Source organism: Acinonyx jubatus, chromosome A3, assembly GCF_027475565.1.
Source record: "Acinonyx jubatus isolate Ajub_Pintada_27869175 chromosome A3, VMU_Ajub_asm_v1.0, whole genome shotgun sequence".
In the NCBI taxonomy this organism is placed as follows: domain Eukaryota; kingdom Metazoa; phylum Chordata; class Mammalia; order Carnivora; family Felidae; genus Acinonyx; species Acinonyx jubatus.
The window spans coordinates 62,101,303-62,121,341 of record NC_069388.1 but is presented as its reverse complement, the minus strand read 5'-3'; the positions used below and the strand labels follow the sequence as shown (position 1 = coordinate 62,121,341).

Here is a 20,039-nt window from a genome sequence, read left to right as displayed (position 1 = left end):
AACACAATATTGAAAACAATCCCATTTACAATTTCACCAAAAATAATAAAATACCTAGGAAGAAACTTAACCAAGGAAAGACCTGTACTCTGAAAACTATATAAGAATGATGCAAGAGACTGAAGATGACACAAGTAAACAGAAAGATATCCCATGCTTATGGACTGGAAGAATCAATATTATTAAAATGTTCATACTACCCGAAGCAATCTACAGATTTAATGCCATCCTTATCAAAATACCAACATTTTTCACAGAACCAGACTAATACTAAACAAACAAACCACACATACACACAGCATTGAGCAATTTTCACGAAGCAATCTTCTATTTGGATGTTATATTTCATAGTATATTACTTAAACTGAGTTGACAAGTTATTCTAACATACTTTCAGGTAGGAAACTAGGAAGTTAAACTTCCTCACAAATACTTGTTTTTTTGTACTTTTCTGTAGGAATGCTATATTCCCTATGAAAAATTATGCTATTATTCAAACAATGCAAAAATAGCATGGAAAGTGAGGGCCTCCTGAATTTCACTACCCTAAAAAACCAGTGACTATAATTTGGTGAATATCCATCCTGGCGGAACTCCTCATTCACAGGTGGAAACAATTCTGTAGTTGGCTGCCCCAGAGTGGTAAAGTAAGCACCACTGCCCAATAACGCTGTAAAGAACTTGACCCTAACCCAACAAATATTTGCTGAGTTATGCGGGCTCCGCACTGGGCTAGGCACTAGGGATCTAAAGATGGTCCCTATCTTGGAAAAGTTCATAAACTCATAGGATGTCTGACAAGCATACAAATAACTGGCATGTGCTACCAAAATGACAATGTTACAACTGAGACGAAAATCTTAAGTATGGCAGAAGAACAGGGATTTCTTGTCAGGTTGCAGTGAGGAGGTGACGTTTGAGATGGGTCTTCAAGTGTGCTGGTTTCTCACGTGGGAGTAAGAAAGACCCTCCCAGCAGAGAGCACAGAACAGCACAGGAAAGAACAGTGCTTTCAGGGACTATTGAGAAGGTCACTCAGGCTGGAGCAGAGCCTGGTATATAGGGAAAGAAAAGACTATCACATAGAAGACAAGACACTATGTGCTCTCAAGTAGGGAAGGGATAAGATCAGCATGGCTTGAAAAGAGAAAGTTTGGAGAACATCTAAAACGTTCCTCACCCACAATAAAACTAGTTTCACGTTTAAATTCTGTGGCTGTCTTCTATGAAAATGTATGTCATTAAAGGCAAATAACTTTGTAAGAAAACATGAGCATTAATGTGTCCTTAAGATGTACTGTGGAAATCCTATTCAAACAACTCTTAAATAAATCATTCCATAGTTGTGATTCCTTAGTTAGTACATTTTTAAGCATTGAGGAAAACCCTGCAGATGTGTTATAGTACTATGGTAGCCTCCAAAATGGCATTCTCCAATTGTATTGGCCTCCGGGTATTCACACTTGAGTGTAATCCCTTCTCACCATGAATAGAGCTAACCTTTGTAACTAACAAAATATTGTTGAAATGATATTTGACATGTGGCTGGGCCACAAAAGCCATTAAAGCTTCTACCTTGCTGTCTCATGCTTATCCTGGGGGTGGGGGGTGTCTGCCACCATGTTGTAAGGATGTTTAAGCAGCCTGGGGAGAAGCCACATGGAAGGAATTGAGGCCTCCATTTACCAATCAGAGCCACTGGGTGTAGTCATCTTGGAAGTGGTTTCTCCAGCTCCAGCCAAATCTTCCAATGACTGTAACCTCATGAGAGATTCCTGGCCAGCAGCACTCAACCACATACATGACTGTTGAATTTCTGACCCATAGAAACTGTGAGATAGTAAAAATGTAGTGTTTTAGGGGCAGCTGGGTGGCTCAGTCTCAGCTTCCTGCTCTTGATTTCGGCTCAGGTCATGATCCCAGGGTTATGGGATAGAGTCCCACATCAAGCTCTACACTGAGCATGGAGCCTGCCTAAGATTCTGTCTCTCTTTCCCTCTGACCCTCTCTCCCACTTGCACTCTCTCTCTCTAAAAAAAAAAAAAAAAAAAAAAGTAGTATTTTAAGGCATTAAGTTTTGGGGTAACTTATTACACAGCAAGATAAATACCAGAAGAATTCTGCTTTCTTTCGTTGACTCAGGGACAAACACATTAACAAATAACATATATATATTTTTTAACAAGTAACAAGATTTCATCTTATATTAAAAAATAACACAATATTCATACTCATAGTTCTAGGTATGACATCTAGATGGGCATGAAACCATTAAATAGGCTTTTTTTTTAAAAAAAAAAAAGCTTATTTATTTTGAGAGAGAAAGAGAGAGAGCAGGGGAGGGGCAGAGAGAGAATCCCAAGTAGACTCTGTGCTGTCAGCGTGAGCCCAATGTGGGGCTGGAACTCACAAACCCTGAGTTCATGACCTGAGCTGAAATCAAGAGTTGAACACTTAATGACTGAGCCACCCAGGTGCCATAAGGCTTCTTATGATGGATTCTTTAATTATGTAAATCATCATGTATTCCTGGCTGATTACCATAAATTGTGTTTTTTTTAGGAGGTACTGGGAATATAAAACTGACTGACAGACCATATTATGTTTTTCAGTCTAGGAAAACAATACTTACAGGAAAAACTTACCTTGGCTTGGTCTGAAGTTTGGCTTGAATAGAGATGCTTAGGAACAAGTATTAAATGAGTAGGCAGTTAAAGCCCTTTTTTGTGGTATTCGGAGGTCAAATTTTAATCATTCAAATGTCACAGATTTTAAAAATCTGTGTGAAATGTGTGAAAATGTGTCATTAAGTATAAAAAAATCAATTCTCTAATTGGGGGGAAAATGCTGCTTCAACAGGTACATATTTCCAAAGCTAAACTACACTGAACCAAACATGTATATATTATTTTTCATGATTTTATGTAGTACCCTTTTACAAGAAGATGTCATTTAAGTGTTTTCTTTTACACTTTTACATACTAAAGACTATGGATTCTTTAAAAATTCCCTTGGGGGGGCGCCTGGGTGGCTCAGTCAGTTAAGCATCCAACTTTGGATCAGGTCATGATCTCACTGCTGGTGGGTTGGAGCTCCGAGTCTGGCTCTGTGCTGACAACTCAGAGCCTGGAGCCTGCTTCAGATTCTGTGTCTCCCTCTCTCTCTGCCCCTCCCTACTCATTCTCTGTCTCTCAAAAATAAATAAACATTAAAACAAATTTAAAAATTCCCTTGGAATACATTTTTACAAATAGATAGCTATTTAGAAAGAAGTTTATGGCCCAAATTCATGGTGTATTTTATTTATTTATTTATTTCTTAAACTTAAAAAAAAAATTATTTATTTATTTATTTATTTATTTATTTATTTATTTGGGGGAAGAGAGAGAGCGCGCTCACAAGCGGGGGAGGGGCAGAGAAAAGGAGAGAGAGAATCCCAAGCAGGCTCCATGTCATCAGTGCAGAGCCTGATGTGGGACTCAAACTCACCAACTGTGGGATTTCTTCTGGAATCAAGAGTTGGAAGTTCAACCAACTACACCATCCAGGCACCCCTAAACTTTTTTTTTTAAGTTCATTTATTTTGAGAGAGAGGGGGAGAGCACAAGGGGGGAGGGACAGAGAAAGAATGGGAGAGAGAGAGAATCCCAAGCAGGCTCCACACTGTTAGCGCAGAGCCCAATGCCGGGCTTGAACTCAGGAACAAACGCACTTGGTTATAGGTTAGCTCATTTCAGAGTTTCTCATTTTAATTAAAACCCTTGGGCGTCTGGGTGGCTCATTCGGTTAAGCCTCCAACTTCGGCTCAGGTAGTGATTTCGCAGTCTGTGAATGCCAGCCCCGCATCAGGCTCTGTGCTGACAGCTCAGAGCCAGGAGCCTGCTTCGGATTATGTGTCTCCCTCTCTCAAACCAAACCAAACTCTTACTGTGGCTTCGGCTCTCACTACCTCCCTCTCCCGACACCATCTCCCAGGCTCTACAATCGCTGGTTTCCACATCCCGGAGGCAGTTCGTCCTGTCTCTGTGCTGGGTAAAATGTGTGGGAGAAGAGTGGAACGTCAGATTGAAGCAAAGATGCTTCCCAGGTGCTCGAGGTCTAGACTGCCCTAAAACGAATGAAACAGGGTTCCAAACCGCTGAGTTCGCCCCTGGCTTAGAAGGGGTTGCACCGCGCATTCTTTTAAAGTGGCCGTCTACCCAAATCCACTGGGCAACACCCGTTCCCAGTGACATCACGACCGTTCCAGCCTCCTGATTGGAAGAGCTCAGTCATTCAATTCTCGCGATCACTCCTGGTCCAGGTCCCCTTGCTTCCCTCCCATCACCCCTACCCGGTAGTCAACAGACCACGCTGCGAGCCACGGAGTTACAGTAGAACCAGAGCAGCTCCGGCACTCATCTAGACGGCTGCGACTCTTCTCAGACGCTCACAAGCACGAGGTTTGGCTCCCAGGCATTCTGCCAGACCCGCGGTAGCGCGCGACTCTTCAGAGCTCTGCTCGGCCACTTAGCTAGGGCAGCTAGGTGATTCGCAGCAATTCCCCCAGTCCTGGGCTATCGCGAGAATTTGGAGGTTTTGGTACTGATTTCCGGTCGCTTCCGTCTCCATGGAGACAGCACTTTAACTACTTTTTTTTGATCATCTGTCATTCTCTGGATTCCACGTGGTTCGGAAATTACCCAGAGAATGTGGGAGTCAACCAGACGGTGTAAATGGGAGGAAAGCAGCCGTCAAAGGAAAGCAGCCAGTGGGATTTAGGACTACAATTTGCCGAGCATCTTCTGGCCACTGAAGCAGTGACGTAGGGTGGGCACGGGATTTTCCCTTTTGGGGAGGCCCAGTTCATCAGGACAGACGTTTAGGTATCTGTTGAGCACGCATAAGCACCGAGCCAATTTTTGTGTAGTATTGAGGGTTTCAAGATCAAATCCTGCTGTAAACTTACTCGCCATTCACCAGAAAATAGTCTCCCCAGTTATCTGTCTCTATCCCTTCTTAAGTTTGTGTATTGGTCACTTTCCTAGGAAGTGATCCCCATTTATTCCTCTAGATATAATCATGTCACTTTCCAAATTCTTCCCTTGTTGTTGCCACAATGTGTTTATTTTTATTACCATTTTCTGTTAAGTAGTTTTTCACATTCCATTGCTGTATTGATTTCTTACTTTGCAGATGGACCGTAGTTTTGTTTTGTTTTTTTAATTTTTTAACGTTTATTTATTTTTGAGACAGAGAGAGACAGAGCATGAACGGGGGAGGGGCAGAGAGAGAGGGAGACACAGAATCGGAAGCAAGCTCCAGGCTCTGAGCCATCAGCCCAGAGCCCGACGCGGGTCTCGAACTCGCGGACCGCGAGATCGTGACCTGAGCTGAAGTCAGACGCTTAACCGACTGAGCCACCCAGGCGCCCCTGGACTGTAGTTTTTTTTAAGGTCAGGACTAACTTGTCATTTAGATATAGAATATATCTGCTGGTGCACTTTTCTGTTGTTAAAGGCATACCTCCCTTCTAGAACATCTCTGACAGTGTTTGTTAGTTAATTCGTTTATTCATCAGATATTTATTAAGCACTGAATATATGCCAGGTACTGTTTTAGGAATTGAGGATTAAAACAGTGGATAAAACAGATTAAAGTTGCTGCCTTCATAGTGTTTATTACTAGGGAGACAGACAATATACAAATAACCAAGTTACTGCAATTTCAGGTAGTAGTAAGTACTATGAAGAAAATAAGTTAATGGAAATGATCTGTGAATAGGAGTGGTGGCATTTTAGGGACAGTGGTCATGGAAGGCTTCTCACAGGAGGTGGTATTTGAGAAGAGACCTGAAAGATGAGGTGCTAAGATATTGCAAAGATCAGGTGGAACAGACATTAACAGGCAGAGGTATTAGGAAGGGCAAGGTCCCTTAGATGGTTAAGAGAAGATTGATTTGAGGTGAAATGCAGAGGAAGGTAGTACCAGATTACTTAGGGCCTTGAGGGCCAAGGTCTGAAGCTACATTTTATTTTAAGTGTAATTGGAAGCCCTTGGAAAGTTTTAAGCAAGAGAGTAATTAGATTTGATGAGAGTTTTAAAAAGACTGTAAAAAGAGGGGACTCTTCAGAAACAAGAGAGAAGAGAGGAGACCAGTTGTGAGGCCATTGCAGGAGTTCAGGTGCAAAGGGTTCATTCTGCTTCTGTTTGGATATTTTCAGAGCTGGGCGATTCTCTGTTAAAAAGACAGTCCATTCCATAGTTAGACCAGAGAGTTCAGGGAGAGTTCTCCCTGAATCCAGGGAGCTGGATTCAGCCTCCCTGAAGCTTGCACTGACTTTTCCTAATTCTATAGCAAGACAAAAGACATCTCTTTTTCTGACAGTCCTCCAGCAACAGCAGCTGCCTTATGGCACTTGTCCTGTCCTCTTTTCTCCAGACCAAACACCTTTGGTTAACTGAGCTGTTCTCTGAAGGAGGTGCTCTCTAGGCCCTTCAGAAATCTGTTAGTTCCTTGAAAGTTTTATCATTTGTTATGGCTCCTTAAGGGATAGCCACTAGCACTTTACTTGATGCTCCACATGTCACCTGACCTGTGGGGGTGAGCAAGGGATCATGCACTCCCTTGATCAGGCTGACTTATAATGTGGTCTTTAGCAGACCTGTTGTTCTGTTGGCTCACATACCGATTTGTTTCAAATCACATTTGGCTGCTGTCTCCCTGTCTTGTATTAATGTTTTATGTTTTTTTCTAATAAAAAAATGCAGCATTTTACATTTATTTCTGTTTCGTCTTGCTAAGTTCATTCCAGTTTATCGGGCTGTACTTTAATCCTGATTTCAACATTTAACATGACCTTCCAGCTTTGTAGCTTTTACAAATTCTCTATGTTATGTCCTCCAATGTCTGAATCACAAACATTGCTAAACATGCTAACTGTGCTAAGAAAAGAGCCCTGTGTTGCATTTCCCTAGAGATGCCCAGATGTCATGGTACTATATGTGTGTATTCTTTAGGAACATTTATTCAAACCCATTACGGACCTTGTTAACTAAAACCTTTTTAACTAAAAGCAAATTCTGTTAACTAAAAGCAAACTCACAAGGATAGTATGCAAGTTTCCTTTATCAAATACTCTGCAAAAGTCAAGATACAGTGTGTTATGACATCTCCTGATATGTCCAAGAAGGCACAGAAGTTAGTTGAGCCCAGTTTACTTTTGGAAAAACCATGCTGTTGTTGTTGTTGCTGTCATTACTAAAATGAAGGTTTGCTGTATTTTTAAAATACAAAGACTGGGTCATAATAGGAGTAACTTTGGAAAATAATAAGCTGTTGTTGAGCTTAAAAATGTTTTTCTTTTTTGAAGCAGAAATCCTTAGATCAGTGGTTCTCAACCTGGGGCCACTCTGCTCTCCATGGGACATTTGGCAATGCCCGGAGATAGTTTTTGATTGTAATAACTTGGGGGGAGGGGATGCTGCTGGCATCTAATGGGTAGAGGTGAGGAACGTGTTAAACATCCTACAATACATAGACACCCAAAAAGTAGCCAAAAAGTTTCTGGTCCAAAATGCCAATAGTGCTGAGTTCAGAAATCCTGAATTAGACAATGCTTTAAATTCTTCTTTTTTACAGTGTCTACTATTAATTCTATTTAAAATGGGCATAAAGAAGAAGAAAGAAATGCAAGTGACTGCACTGACCATTTGCCATCAAGACCTTGAAACTTTGCATTGTAAGTGATTTCTGACCTCATTTGTTTATTTCTTCTCTGGGTTGCAGAGTATTTTTATGTCAAGACTCAATATCACATAATGTTCAGACTCTTTCTGTTCAATTTTTCCATGTTCCTTACATTCAGTTTTGCATGTAAAATGATTTCCTAAAAATTTTGTCTTCAGATGAAGTTCGACCTGCTTTTGTTTTGGTTTGGTTTATAAATACTTAGATTTTGCATAATGCGTAGCAAAGGTAAACTTATTTGCATATATTGTTAAATCCTTGAAATGTTTTTGTATGTGTGTTATCTAGCTTTGGCTGATGTGGAAGGAAAGAATCTAGCTTCTTTGCTGTTACATTGTGTACAACTCACAGATGGAGTGTCACAAATCCATTGTGTTAAACAGGTAAGACTGAGTTGATATTCATTGATGCATCTTGAAGAATATCATATCATGCTATTATGAACTTTTAAAATTAACTGACAGTTTTTGGCTCTCGATTTTTAATATCAATGTATCATTAAAAAATAGATTTTTTTTTTTTTTCCTTTTCTGTTCATTGTATAATCTCGTTTTACTCAGGGTATCAATAGAAGCCATATTCAGGCTTCCACTGCCATTGGAGCTGTAAATAGATGGGACATTGAGACAATTGTGCATACCTTTTTTGTGGAGATAAACTTAAAAAAATTATTCTGAATATTGATCTGAATCTTTAAAACTTTTTAGCAGACACATTAAAAAGTTAATATAAAATATAAAGACTGTCCTTACCAGTAAGTGTTTCAGTATTAGGATTTACCATTTGAACTTGGATAATTTTTTTTGGAAAGCAATTATATATATTTTTGCTTTTTCAATAGTGCCACAGAATTCCTATAACTTGAACTATTAATAAGTCTAATTCTTAATAGAGGTGGGTCTGGAGAGTAAAATGGGAGCTGGGGGTATGGGTTAAAAAGTTAAAAAATACTAAAATCAGTGTTTAAATCAGTATCCTTAACAATATAGGGTAGGAAATATTTCACATTACATTGAGACTTAAAAGAGTGTTTGAAACTGTTACTTTGCTATATATACTTGATATTAGACAAAGGTACCATGACTTTGAATTTTTTGGATTGTAGATTGTGCCTTTACTGGAGAAGGCAGATAAAAATGGCACATGTGATCCCAGTATTCGAAGTTGTTTGGATATTTTAGCAGGAATTTATCTCTCTTTGAGTCTAAAGAATCCCTTGAAGAAAGTCTTGGCAAGGTAAGGACAAAAAGGAAAGGAAGTTAACCATCATAAATGTTCAATCTGAGCAAAAGTAACCAGTATTTAAAGTTCTCCTGGTTTGGTAAAACTGAACTGAAATATGTTACTAGCAATTTCATTTGTATGGTCTCTGTTTTGTGTATGTATTACAACTTTTATAAAATGTAAAAAGGCTTTTTAGGTCAAAGACCTTAATAAAACAGGCTCTAGGCTTGAGTTTACAGACGCTTGGTTTAGTCCATTTATATTAATGCAATTCTTGGTTAAGTTTAAACTGTCATCCTGCTATTTCTTTTTCCTTTATTTTTCCCATTTGTTCTTGGTTTAAGCATATTTTTAATTACACAGGTAATATAGAAATATATGCTTAATGTAAAGACTTTAAGCAATACAGAAGTGAACAAAATGAAAAATGAGCCTTCTATTTCCCTCTTTCTGGCCTATCTTACTTTACTTTTTTTTTTTTTTTTAAGTTTATTTATTTTTGAGGGAGAGAGGGGCATGTGCGTGTGCAAGCCAAGCTGAGGAGGAGCAGAGAGTAGGCGAGAGAGAATCCCAAGCAGGCTCCACACTGTCAGCACAGAGCCTGATGTGGGGCTCCATCCCATGAACCGGGAGATCATGACCTGAGCTGAAACTGAGAGTCTGGTACAACTGACTGAGCCATCCAGCCACCCGTATCTTACTTTCTTTAGTAAAGGTCATCGCTTCACATTTTGGTATCTATCTCTTTAGACCTTTCCTTTGGGTTTAATATGTGTATTGTATTTTATTTTAGTTTTTATTTATTTATTTTTTTTTACATAAATGTGATTATACTCTACTTATTGCTCTGTAGCTTGTTTTTTCACTAAAGAATGTCTTAGAGGGGTGCCTGGATGGCTCAGTCGGTTAAGCGCCCAACTCTTGGTTTCAGCTCAGGTCATGATCTCACAGTTTGTGAGTTCGAGCCACACATTGGGCTCTGTGCTGACAATGCAGGGCCTGCTTGGGGTTCTCTCTCTCTCTCTCTCTCTCTCTGTCTCTCTGCCCCTCCCCTGCTTGCTTTCTCTGTCTCTCTCTCAAAAATAAATAAATAAACTTTAAAAAAAAAAGGAATGTCATAGAGATATTTTCGTATCAGTGTAGTCCTTATTCTTTTTTAAAAACTGTGTTAAAAAACACATAACATGAAATTTGCCGTCTTAACCATTTTTGAGTATTAAGTATATTTACATTGCTGTGCAGTGGATCTCTGGAGCTTTTTCATCTTGCAAAACTGAAAATCTATACCCATTAAACAGCAAATCCCCATTTTCCTTCTCCCTGCCCTCTAGCTACCACAGTTGTTTGATTGCTTTAGTTACCTCAAATAAGTGGAATATTTGTGTCTGTCCCTTTTTGATTGGCTTATTTTCCTTAGCATAATATTCTCAAGGTTCATCCATGTTGTAGCATGTGGCAGGATTTTCTTCCTTTTTAAGGTTAAATTATATTTCATTGTCCATATGTACCACATTGTATTCATCCATTCATCTGTTGATAGACATCTGGGTTGCTTCCTCCTCTTGGCTGTTGTGGAGAATGCTGCTGTGAACATGCTGGGTGTGTAAATATCTCTTTGAGATCCTGCTTTCAGTTCTTTTGGATATATACACCCAGAAATAGGACTACTGGATCATATGGTAGTTCTATTTTTAATTTTCCGAGGAGCCTCCATATTGTTTTCCATAATGTCTTTACTATTTTATGTTCCCACCCAAAGTCCTTATCTTTTCTTACAGCTATATGTATTCCATAATATGGGTATACAAAATTTAATCACTTTCTCACTGATATTTAGTGTTTTGTTTTCATTATTCCAATTTCATTATTCCATGATGCAGTGATATTCTTAATCACGTATATAGTTGTTCTGTGTATTTTCTGAGATAAATTCCTAGAAGTGGAATTTCTTCACCAAAAACATTGCTAATCTGTACTCCCCCTAACAGTGAACCAGAGTGCCAGTGTCTTCATACCTTTATAATGCTGGATAATATCAATCTTTATATCTTTAAAAATCTATTGGGTAAAAAATAGTATTATGTTTTACTTTTCATTTCCCAGATTGCTGAGATTGAATATTTTTTAATGTGCACAGTTTGACTGTGATTACATATCTTTTGTGTGTCTTCTTGTTAGAATGACTTTTTTTCTTACTTAAGTAAATTTATTTAATGTGTCAAAAAGCAAATGATCAGATAGTGGCCAGTTCTAGGGTTTTGGTGAAGCAGTCAACCATGTCATCAAAAATCTTGATGTTTTCCATTTTTCTCCCATGTGTTGGCCATATCTTCCCTCAGAATTACAAGGGACTGTAGCAGTTACAAGCACCTTAGACAGACATGACTGCATCCAGAAAAAAAGTCTTTTCCAACTCTTTTTATTGGAGAGAAAACATTTTGCAGGAGGTCTCAGTAGAGTTCCTATCACTTTGTGTTGTCAAGATTGGGTCATATACCCTCCTTCTGGTTTTAAGAATGGCTGGGAAGCAAGATTCTCACACCTCTGTAGTGGGAGGTGGGTTTTGCCAATAAAAAAGGGCATGTGGGGGGCCTCTGGGTGGCTCAGTCAGTTAAGCATCCGACTTCAGCTCAGGTCATGATCTCACGGTTTGTGTGTTCAGGCCCCGCGCCAGGCTCTGTGCTGACAGTTCAGAGCCTGGAGCCTGCTTCAGATTCTGTGTCTGCCCCTCTTTCTTCCCCCTCCCATGCTCATGCTCTGTCTCTCTGTCTCTCAATAATAAATAAATGTTAAAATTAAAAAAAAAAAAAAAGGGCATGGGGAATGCCTCCAGGGAGTCAGCAACCACAGAATGTCTTCTTGATTTATAACAGCTTTATATAGATTATGTGGCAAATGTATTCCTTTGATTATAGTGTGTTTGCTTTTTAAAAATTACAAATTATTTTTTTGGTAATCAAATCTACTAATATTTTTCTTTGTATAGATTTCTGAGTTTCATGCCTTGCTTATGTATACTTTTTCTAGGATGAGATCATATAAAATTACATGCTTGTCTTTTAAAATTTATTTCTTTTTTGTTTAATTTTTAAATTCATCTGGAGTTAAGCTTTGAGCGGACCATACGTTAGAGATCCAATTTAGTTTTCTTTTTTGTAATGGGGAGCCACTTATCCCCAAACTTTTGAATAGTCCATCTTTCCCATTTATTTGGAATGCCATTTTATTATGTTCTGTGTTCCTGTATAAACATAGATTTAATTTTAGATTTGTGTCTATTTGTTTACTCACCCATACCACACTTTCATTTCCTATAGTGTGATAATGTAGTTTAATTATATACTGAAGCACATCATCCCTTTGGTGACCTTTCTTTTTCAGACTATTCCTATTTCTAAATTCTTTTTCTTCTAGAAGAGCTTTAGAACTCTTTAGGCAATTAAAAACAATTCCTACTTTTTTTTTCTAAATTTTTAATGTTTATTTATTTTTGAGAGAGAGAGAGAGAGAGAGAGACAGTGTGAACAGGGGAGGGCAGAGAGAGAGGAAGACACAGAATCTGAAGCAGGTTCCAGGCTCTGAGCTGTCAGCACAGAGCCTGATACAGGACTCAAACCCATTAATGTCAAGATCATGACTTGAGCTGAAGTCAGAAGCTTAACCGAGGGAGCCACGCACGCGCCCCCTAGTGGTTTTGATTTAGATTAATTGAGGTAACATTGACACAATTAAATTTATCTCTTCAAAAATTTTTTTAAAAATTTGTTTATTTTGAGAGAGAGCATGTGTACGAGCAGGGGAGGGACAGAGAGAGAGAATCCCAAGCAGGCTCTGCACTCCTTGCTGAGCCCAACATGGGGCTCAATCTCACAACCGTGAGATCATGGCCTGAGCCCAGAGCAAGAATCCAACACTTAACCAGCTGAGCCATCCAGGTGCCCCTATTCAGTGAATTTTTATTGACTATCTACTCTATGTCAAATAAATATTCTAGGCATTGGGGATACAGTGAATAAGGCAGTATAGATGGGGGTTACATTCTAAGAGGAAGATTGAAAATAGTCAAATAGTCAAAATATATAGGATTAGATGAAATGAATGTGATTGGGAAAAATAAAGCAGTGATGGGAGATGGGAGCATCAAGGATGGGGTGAAGGTTGCAATTTAAAATATGGTGGTCACTTCAGATATCTTTGCTAAAATGACATTGATAAGGTGATATTTGAGATTGACCTGAAAGGGACAAGGGAATGATTATTATTGGGTCTATTTGAGGGAGGAGTGTCAGTTGGAGGAAATAGCAAGAACAAAGACTTTGTTATATTGTTGCCACAAGGAAGGCCATGCAGCTAGAGCTAAGTCAACAAGGATCAAGATGAGGCTGGAGAGATAGTGGTGGGGCTAGAGTTTGTGGAGTCTGTAAGTCATTGTCAGCGCTATGGCAACCAACTGGACTGAGATGGACATGTGGGGCAATTTTAAGCAGAAGATTAACACAGTGTTTTTATAATATCACTCTGGCTTCTCTATTGAGGAGGGAAGCAAGATGGAAGCAAGGAGTTCAACAATTGTGGCATGAAGTTAAAATTTTCTGGCTGTATTTTGAAGATGTAGTCCAGTATTACTTCATTTGTATGATTCCCTTCTACATACTACATGGTTGCCAGGTTTCTAATGCTTGGTTCTTTTTCTAGCTCACTAAATGGCCTACCTGAATTTTTTCTAACTGAGGCTGTACAAAGTTTTACTTCTCGTCTTCAGGAAGAATTGAGTACTACTGATGTGTACTCTTATAGGAAAGTAATTGACAATATATCTTCCTGTATGGAGAACTTTGACGTAGGTAAGCCAGCTCTTTTGTAGTATTTTTTCTATCATTACGTTATTGTTTTTAAACAGTTTTGTTAATGTTAGTTTTGGTCCTGAGGCTCCCTACCAGTGTTAATTTTTTTATTCCCACAGGTAGAGCAGGTGTTAGTAATCTTCTTAAAAATGGTAAGTCCCATTCTTTTATTTTATTCTGAGGGTGTAACTGCTTGTATGAGTCATTTTGGAACTGGTTGTTTTCGGTTTCTTGGCAATGGGTAGAGTTTTGCAGATTACCAATGTACATCACGTCCCTTCCTTTTAAATATTCCTTTTAAATTTCTACTTCTATACCATGATATCACTGTAGGTAATAGTGACTTAAAATATTTTCCTATATTGACATTAAAATTCACAGTTTTAGGTTCTGCTTTGTCATTATATATTCTTTTTGTTTCAGTGCTTCATTTTATGCAGAAGAGTTTAACTGAAATCTCTGAAGAAAATAGGCAAGTAGTATCTGTATGCTTGTGCATGTGTGCGTGAACACTTGTGGTTGTGCATTATCTTTGTACACAGGAAATTTTTAAAAAGTTTCCAGAACATGCTTCATTCCATTCCTCTCTGTTAATATTAGACCTGATTATTTAAATGTATTTTTTAGAGGTTTGATATTTAATTAAAAAAAATTTTTTTTTTCAACGTTTACTTATTTTTGGGACAGAGAGAGACAGAGCATGAACGGGGGAGGGGCAGAGAGAGAGGGAGACACAGAATCGGAAACAGGCTCCAGGCTCTGAGCCATCAGCCCAGAGCCTGACGCGGGGCTCGAACTCCCGGACCGCGAGATCGTGACCTGGCTGAAGTCGGACGCTCAACCGACTGCGCCACCCAGGCGCCCCTTGGTATTTAATTTAAAAAATCAGAAAGGGGCACCTGTGTGGCTCAGTCAGCTAAACGTCCAACTCTTGATTTCGACTTAGGTCGTGATCTCACAGTTTGTGAGATTGAGCCCCGCATCGGGTTCTGTGCTGACAGTGTGGAGCCTGCTTGAGATTCTCTCTCTCCCTCTTTCTCTCCTTCCCCCTACCCTCAAAATAAATAAATCAACTTAAAAAAATCAAATAAATTTTTAGGAGAATATGAGCAAGAGTTCCTTCCTCCCTGAGTGTTCCTTACTCATAGCGTCTGTTCTTTTATAAATGAAACATCCTGTTATTTTTCTGGGGATATTAATGATAGGGTTTTGTTTTTGTTTTGTTTTGTTTTTAAACATAGTTTTCTTACCTTTGCATAGTCCTAGTTCTTTTATGTTGCTATTTTTTTTCTGTTTGATGCTTTTGGTCACTTCACTATATGAAACTGGAAGCTTTCTTTAGAAGTCTGGTGATTTTTGGCCTAGCGCTCATATTTAAGGATGGGCACTGAGAGTTGATTTGAAACTGTGTATATGGGTGGGGTTGATGGCAGGTTTTATTGTAGGCTAGTTTAGCTAGGCTATTTCTTTGGAAAACCTCCGATGTCAATATCTTTAGGTCTTTTTGCATGGGTAGTGGATTCACCATGGAACCAAACTGTTGGCTTAATCTTCTGGTTGCTGAGGGAGTGAAAAAAGCTGAGGTCATGGCGTTTGGCATTCATTGTTCATATATTTGCCTAATTCGCTTGTTTGCAATCTGGTGTTGCTTTACCTTCCCTAGAGGTAAGCCACTTGTTTGCTGGTTCTTATTCTCCTTCAACAGACTTGTAGCCTGTCTTCTTATTTTCAGCCCTACATTTATTTCCACATCAAGGAGTCCTGGTGCCAAGTTTCTTAACCTTTTGAGGCTGCAAATCAGGTCGTTTTGGGGATTATTCTCTGGCCTAGTATTTACTTTTGTTGATTCTGCTAAGTTAGTTATTATCTATCTGCTTTGTGGCTTCCAAAGGCTTATTGTTATTGTCTTGTTGTCTATTTGTTGTCTCTGGGGGACCTTAGACTGTTTTCCCTGACTTGTGTTTTAATATCATCACTCTGTGTTCTGCTGTGTTGAGAATAGACTGAAGGTGGGCCAAGGATAGAAGCTGGGGGACCAGTTAGGAGGCCACTGCAGTAATCCAAGGGAGAGACAAGAGTGACTCAGGCCAGGAGTAGCAGTGGAGGTGGTCTGATTCTGTATTTTGAAGGTAGGACGAATAAGATTTTCTTACAGATGGGATGGGGAGGAGGAAGTCAAGGATAGTCACAGGGTTTTTGTAGGATAGAGATCCTAGCAGGTGTAGCAGGTTTGGAGTTGAAGATGAGTTCATGTAGTTGGAGATGTCTGTTAGACATCCAAGGAAAGATATTGAATAGAAAGTTGCATATACAAGTCTGGAATTAGAAAGAGAGGTCTAACCTGGAGATAAAAATTGGGGAATTGTCAGCATATAGATTATAATTTAAAGTTTATGAGCTGGATGAGATCAGCATCAAGGGAACAAAGTAGCTGGAGAGGGGGACTAAAGACTGAGTTGTGGAGAGCTATAACATAAAGAGCTTGGAGAGAAGATGATGAACTAGCCAAGGTGTCTAGGAAGGAGCGATGGTGAAGTAGGAGAAAGTGGAGGAGAGCCTGGTGTCTTGGAAGCCAGGTGAAGAGAGTGTACCAAGGTTAAGGGAGTGTTCAAGTTATGAAATTGTGGCATTCATTCTGGATCTGCTACTTTTACTCTAAAAGGAGAGAAATGAGGTTGGTCATTGGCTGAGAAGGAGGGAAATGTTGAGGTAAGAGTGTTGAAAGTTTGTAGTAAATGTCCATAGAATTGGAATGTTTATGGGAGTGGAACAGAGAGGTATGAATGTCTATTATAACCTAAAATGAATTTTGGCCCTTTGATTGAGGAATGTTTTTTATCGAGGGATGGAAATGGTGACATTTTCGTGTGACTTTTCTTTTGTAATAACGTCTCTTCTTCGTTATAGAAAATTTGCCGGAAATCATATTGTTCAGACGCAGTTGATGAATGACTTGTCGGTAGGCACTAGAGTTTCTGTGATGTTGGTACAGAAAATACAAGACTTTCAAACACTTCATGTGAGGATTTCCAGTTCCCCTACATGGCAAAGTATGTGTGGATTGTTGAGTATTTTCACCAAGTTTTTAATTGATGGTAAGTGTAAAACCGTAAAAATGGTGATTATAATTGAGTGTCGTTCAGCTTACGCTAATAATGGTATGAAATGTTTGATACTTAACTGACATGTAGAACTACTTCTCCCCTAGCCCCTTAAAGTGGGGAGGCCCTGGATTATGAGGTTTTAATGCTTTTTCTTTCAAATGTACCAGTTCTCCAAGGGGTAATGTTGAAGGACTTTTCTAAATGTGTGTATGTGTATTATAAAGAAGGAAATCTGACAGTCTTAGTGTTGAAAAGCCAGAGACTTTAAGTGGCAAAAGAAAATTCTTGAGAAGAATAGATTTCCAAATTTGGAAGGAAAATCTGGAAAGGTAAATGTTATCTGTACATTTCTCCTCAGCAGTAGGTATTATCCTCAAGTAATGGTAGTAATCCTTGTGGGGCCATTCATCATTCCCCTTTGTATCTCTCATGTGTTGCTTTTCTTTATATGAACTGTGCCACTGGAAACCAAATAGTTAATGAGAGGAAGTCTGTCTTTATAAAAGTATTTCAAATAATAAATTAAGATGAAATGGTAGAATATCACCATTTTGTAACCCCCAATGAATTGACGTAGGCATTAAGCATCATCAACTGCTAACTTTACAGGACAGACAACCAGACAATATATGCCCCTTAGATCTAGTCTTGGTTTCACCACCTGTACTTTTCCCAAAGTGACTGAACTTGAGACCAATCTCTAGGTCACCTGCCAGTTTACAGCAATTGTAGAAGAGAGAAGAACGTGTGGAATTGCATCAGGACTAAACAAACCCACATCTAGATTGTGGGAAATGCTGCAGGTCAAAGGCCAGCATTCTTGAATAGAGAAATTGTTATGCAATGAAAGGGGTAGAGAGGGCACCTGTAGATTAAGATGCATTTAAAAAATACATCACGGTTTTAAAAAAATGGACGGGATGCACATTTGATTAATAAAACCATTTGAAAAGAAGAAAGCCATTACTGTGAAAGTCACAATAATGCTTACTCAGGGTGAGAGAAGGGGATTGTGGTTGAGATGAGGCACGTGGATGAGCCTTCCGGGCAGGGTGTCTGAGTCCTGCTTCTTGCTTTTGGCGGTAGGTACAAGGGTGTTCATTTCAGTTAATTCATTAAGCTGTGCCCTTGTTTTGGGTGTTTTCCTATATCAGTGTTTTATATTACAATAAGATTAACAAAAAAAAATGATACTTATCGTGTTCACAAAAAGTTAAATTACTTTTTCATTTTTATCTCTCATTCTATATGATCATGTATGCATGAATATTAATAAAAAATTAATGAATTGGTTCAGATGTTTCATTTGTTTTTTTAAAATTTTTTTCATGTTTATTTATTGTGAGAGAGAGACAGAGAAAGAGAGAGAGACAGAGTGTGAGCAGGGGAGGGTCAGAGAGAGAGGGAGACACAGAATCCGAAGCAAGCTCCAGGCTCTGAGCTATAAGCACAGAGCCCGATGCGGGGCTCGAACTCACAAACCGCGAGATCATGACCTGAGCCGGAGTCCTACGCTTAACTGACAGAGCCACCCAGGCGCCCCGGATATTTGCTTTTTAAAAGAGGAATTTGTTATAGGATGGGTAAAACACAGAGAAGGCCTGATTTTAATAAGAGGTAGCCCCTTTTCTGAACCGTCGATGGGACCTCTTCATTGCTGTTCTTCCCCAGGATTTTAAAATTTCATGTATTAGTAAAATGTTCAGCTGCAAGTAACAGAAAACCAAACTTCAGGCACTTCAGGCACTTAAGCAAATATGCCTCCCTCGTCCCCACATAACTTCAAGTTCCGAGGCAGGTGATCCCGAACTGTATGCAGTCTAGGACCCAAACATTTCTGCCTTTCTGCTCTGCCATCTTCAGCATGTTGGCTTTTACTCACGTTTTTTGCCTCCTGGTTGCCATTTGACTGCTGTAGCTCCAGACATTATGTCTATGTTCACGGCCGGAAGGAGGGCCAGTTGCATCCTTACCTTTAATCAGGAAAAACAAAAGTTCCCAAGTACCTGCTTCTATCCCATTGGCCTGAACCCTCACGTGGCTACCTTTACTTGCAGGCAAGATTGAGGAAGCAAGTGTCCCGCCTTTGGCTGAGTACATGGATGCCCCAATCAAAGTCACAGTTCTGTTAGCAGGGATAAAGGGCACAGTGGATATTTAGTAGGTAGTTTATGGTAGGCATTTTTGAGTCTTAGCCCCGGTTGAATAATTTACCATATTTGGTAAACTTTATTACAAACCAGAGGCTAATGGAAAACAAAGAGAAAATAGCAAGTCAAGATTGGTTGCATTGGGTACATGCCAATGATAGCAGAGCTTTCAGTTAGCACTGATGCAGGCTCTTTACACAAGCCCCGAAATCACTTTAAGAAAGAGTAATGCATGTGGGGGTTGGGCTGGAGAGGCCTCAGTGCAGGGAAGAGAGTGAGCGGTATTGCTGCTAGATGTGCTGCGGGGAGAGGAAGGGAGAGTGGGTGTTAGTGGAGAGAGGAAGGAATCACGTTTATTAAGTCTTTATGTGCTGGGCATAAAAGTCTTATGTTCGTTATGCATTTAAAGCTTAAAATAATCGTCAGATAGGAGTTATATTTTCCCATATTACAGAAGAGAAAGCTGTGTCCCTGGGAGGTGAAGTAACTTGCCCAAGTCCTATTTACCTAGGATGTGGTCATGCTAGAAATTGCACCCAGGACTCTCTGTCCCTGCAGCGTGTGCTTTTTCCACTGTACCAGAATATCCATTGTCATTTAATCCACACTCTCTGCTTTTTTACCAAATAGATCACCTTTTACAGACAATTCAGAGTACATCTGGATTAGCTGTTATTCTTTTTATTAAGGCTATGTTTCACCCACCTGAAGAGATTCCTGATTTGGTGAGTGCATCTCCTTTGTAGAATTGTATACTTCATTGATAATTAGACACATGTTTTAAAAATATTTTTAAAGACATGAATTAAAAATTTCTTTCTGCATAGTAGAATCTTTCTGATGATCTTTTTCTCTTATAGTAAGAGACAGTCCAAAAATGCAGAAAAAGCAGAAAGAAGACCAGAGTAGTCACCTGTAAATCCACCTCCTAAAGATAATCACTATCAACATTTTTAGGGGTGCCTCTCCATGTTTCTAGTGCTGTTTG

General features: G+C 39.3%; 1 protein-coding gene across 8 annotated transcripts in view; it reads left to right on the top strand.

Annotated features, from left to right (window-relative positions):
- The first annotated feature begins 4,290 nt into the window (after positions 1-4,290).
- THADA (THADA armadillo repeat containing) overlaps positions 4,291-20,039 on the top strand; it is a 326,086-nt gene continuing 310,337 nt past the window's right edge. For 5 of the 8 annotated variants that reach the window (XR_008289288.1, XM_053200530.1, XM_027072572.2 and 2 more), the window contains exons 1-9: positions 4,308-4,442; positions 7,622-7,721; positions 8,018-8,112; positions 8,835-8,965; positions 13,649-13,797; positions 13,917-13,949; positions 14,221-14,269; positions 16,705-16,892; positions 19,682-19,776. Coding sequence is in view for 6 of the 8 variants with exons in the window: in XM_053200530.1 (XP_053056505.1) it covers positions 7,646-7,721; positions 8,018-8,112; positions 8,835-8,965; positions 13,649-13,797; positions 13,917-13,949; positions 14,221-14,269; positions 16,705-16,892; positions 19,682-19,776 (816 nt within the window). In the remaining 2 variants the exon portion in view is untranslated. Of the gene's footprint in view, positions 4,443-7,621; positions 7,722-8,017; positions 8,113-8,834; positions 8,966-13,648; positions 13,798-13,916; positions 13,950-14,220; positions 14,270-14,784; positions 15,463-16,704; positions 16,893-19,681; positions 19,777-20,039 lie in introns of those variants that run through there. The other 3 variants (XM_027072570.2, XM_053200531.1, XM_027072573.2) reach the window with 3 other exon arrangements.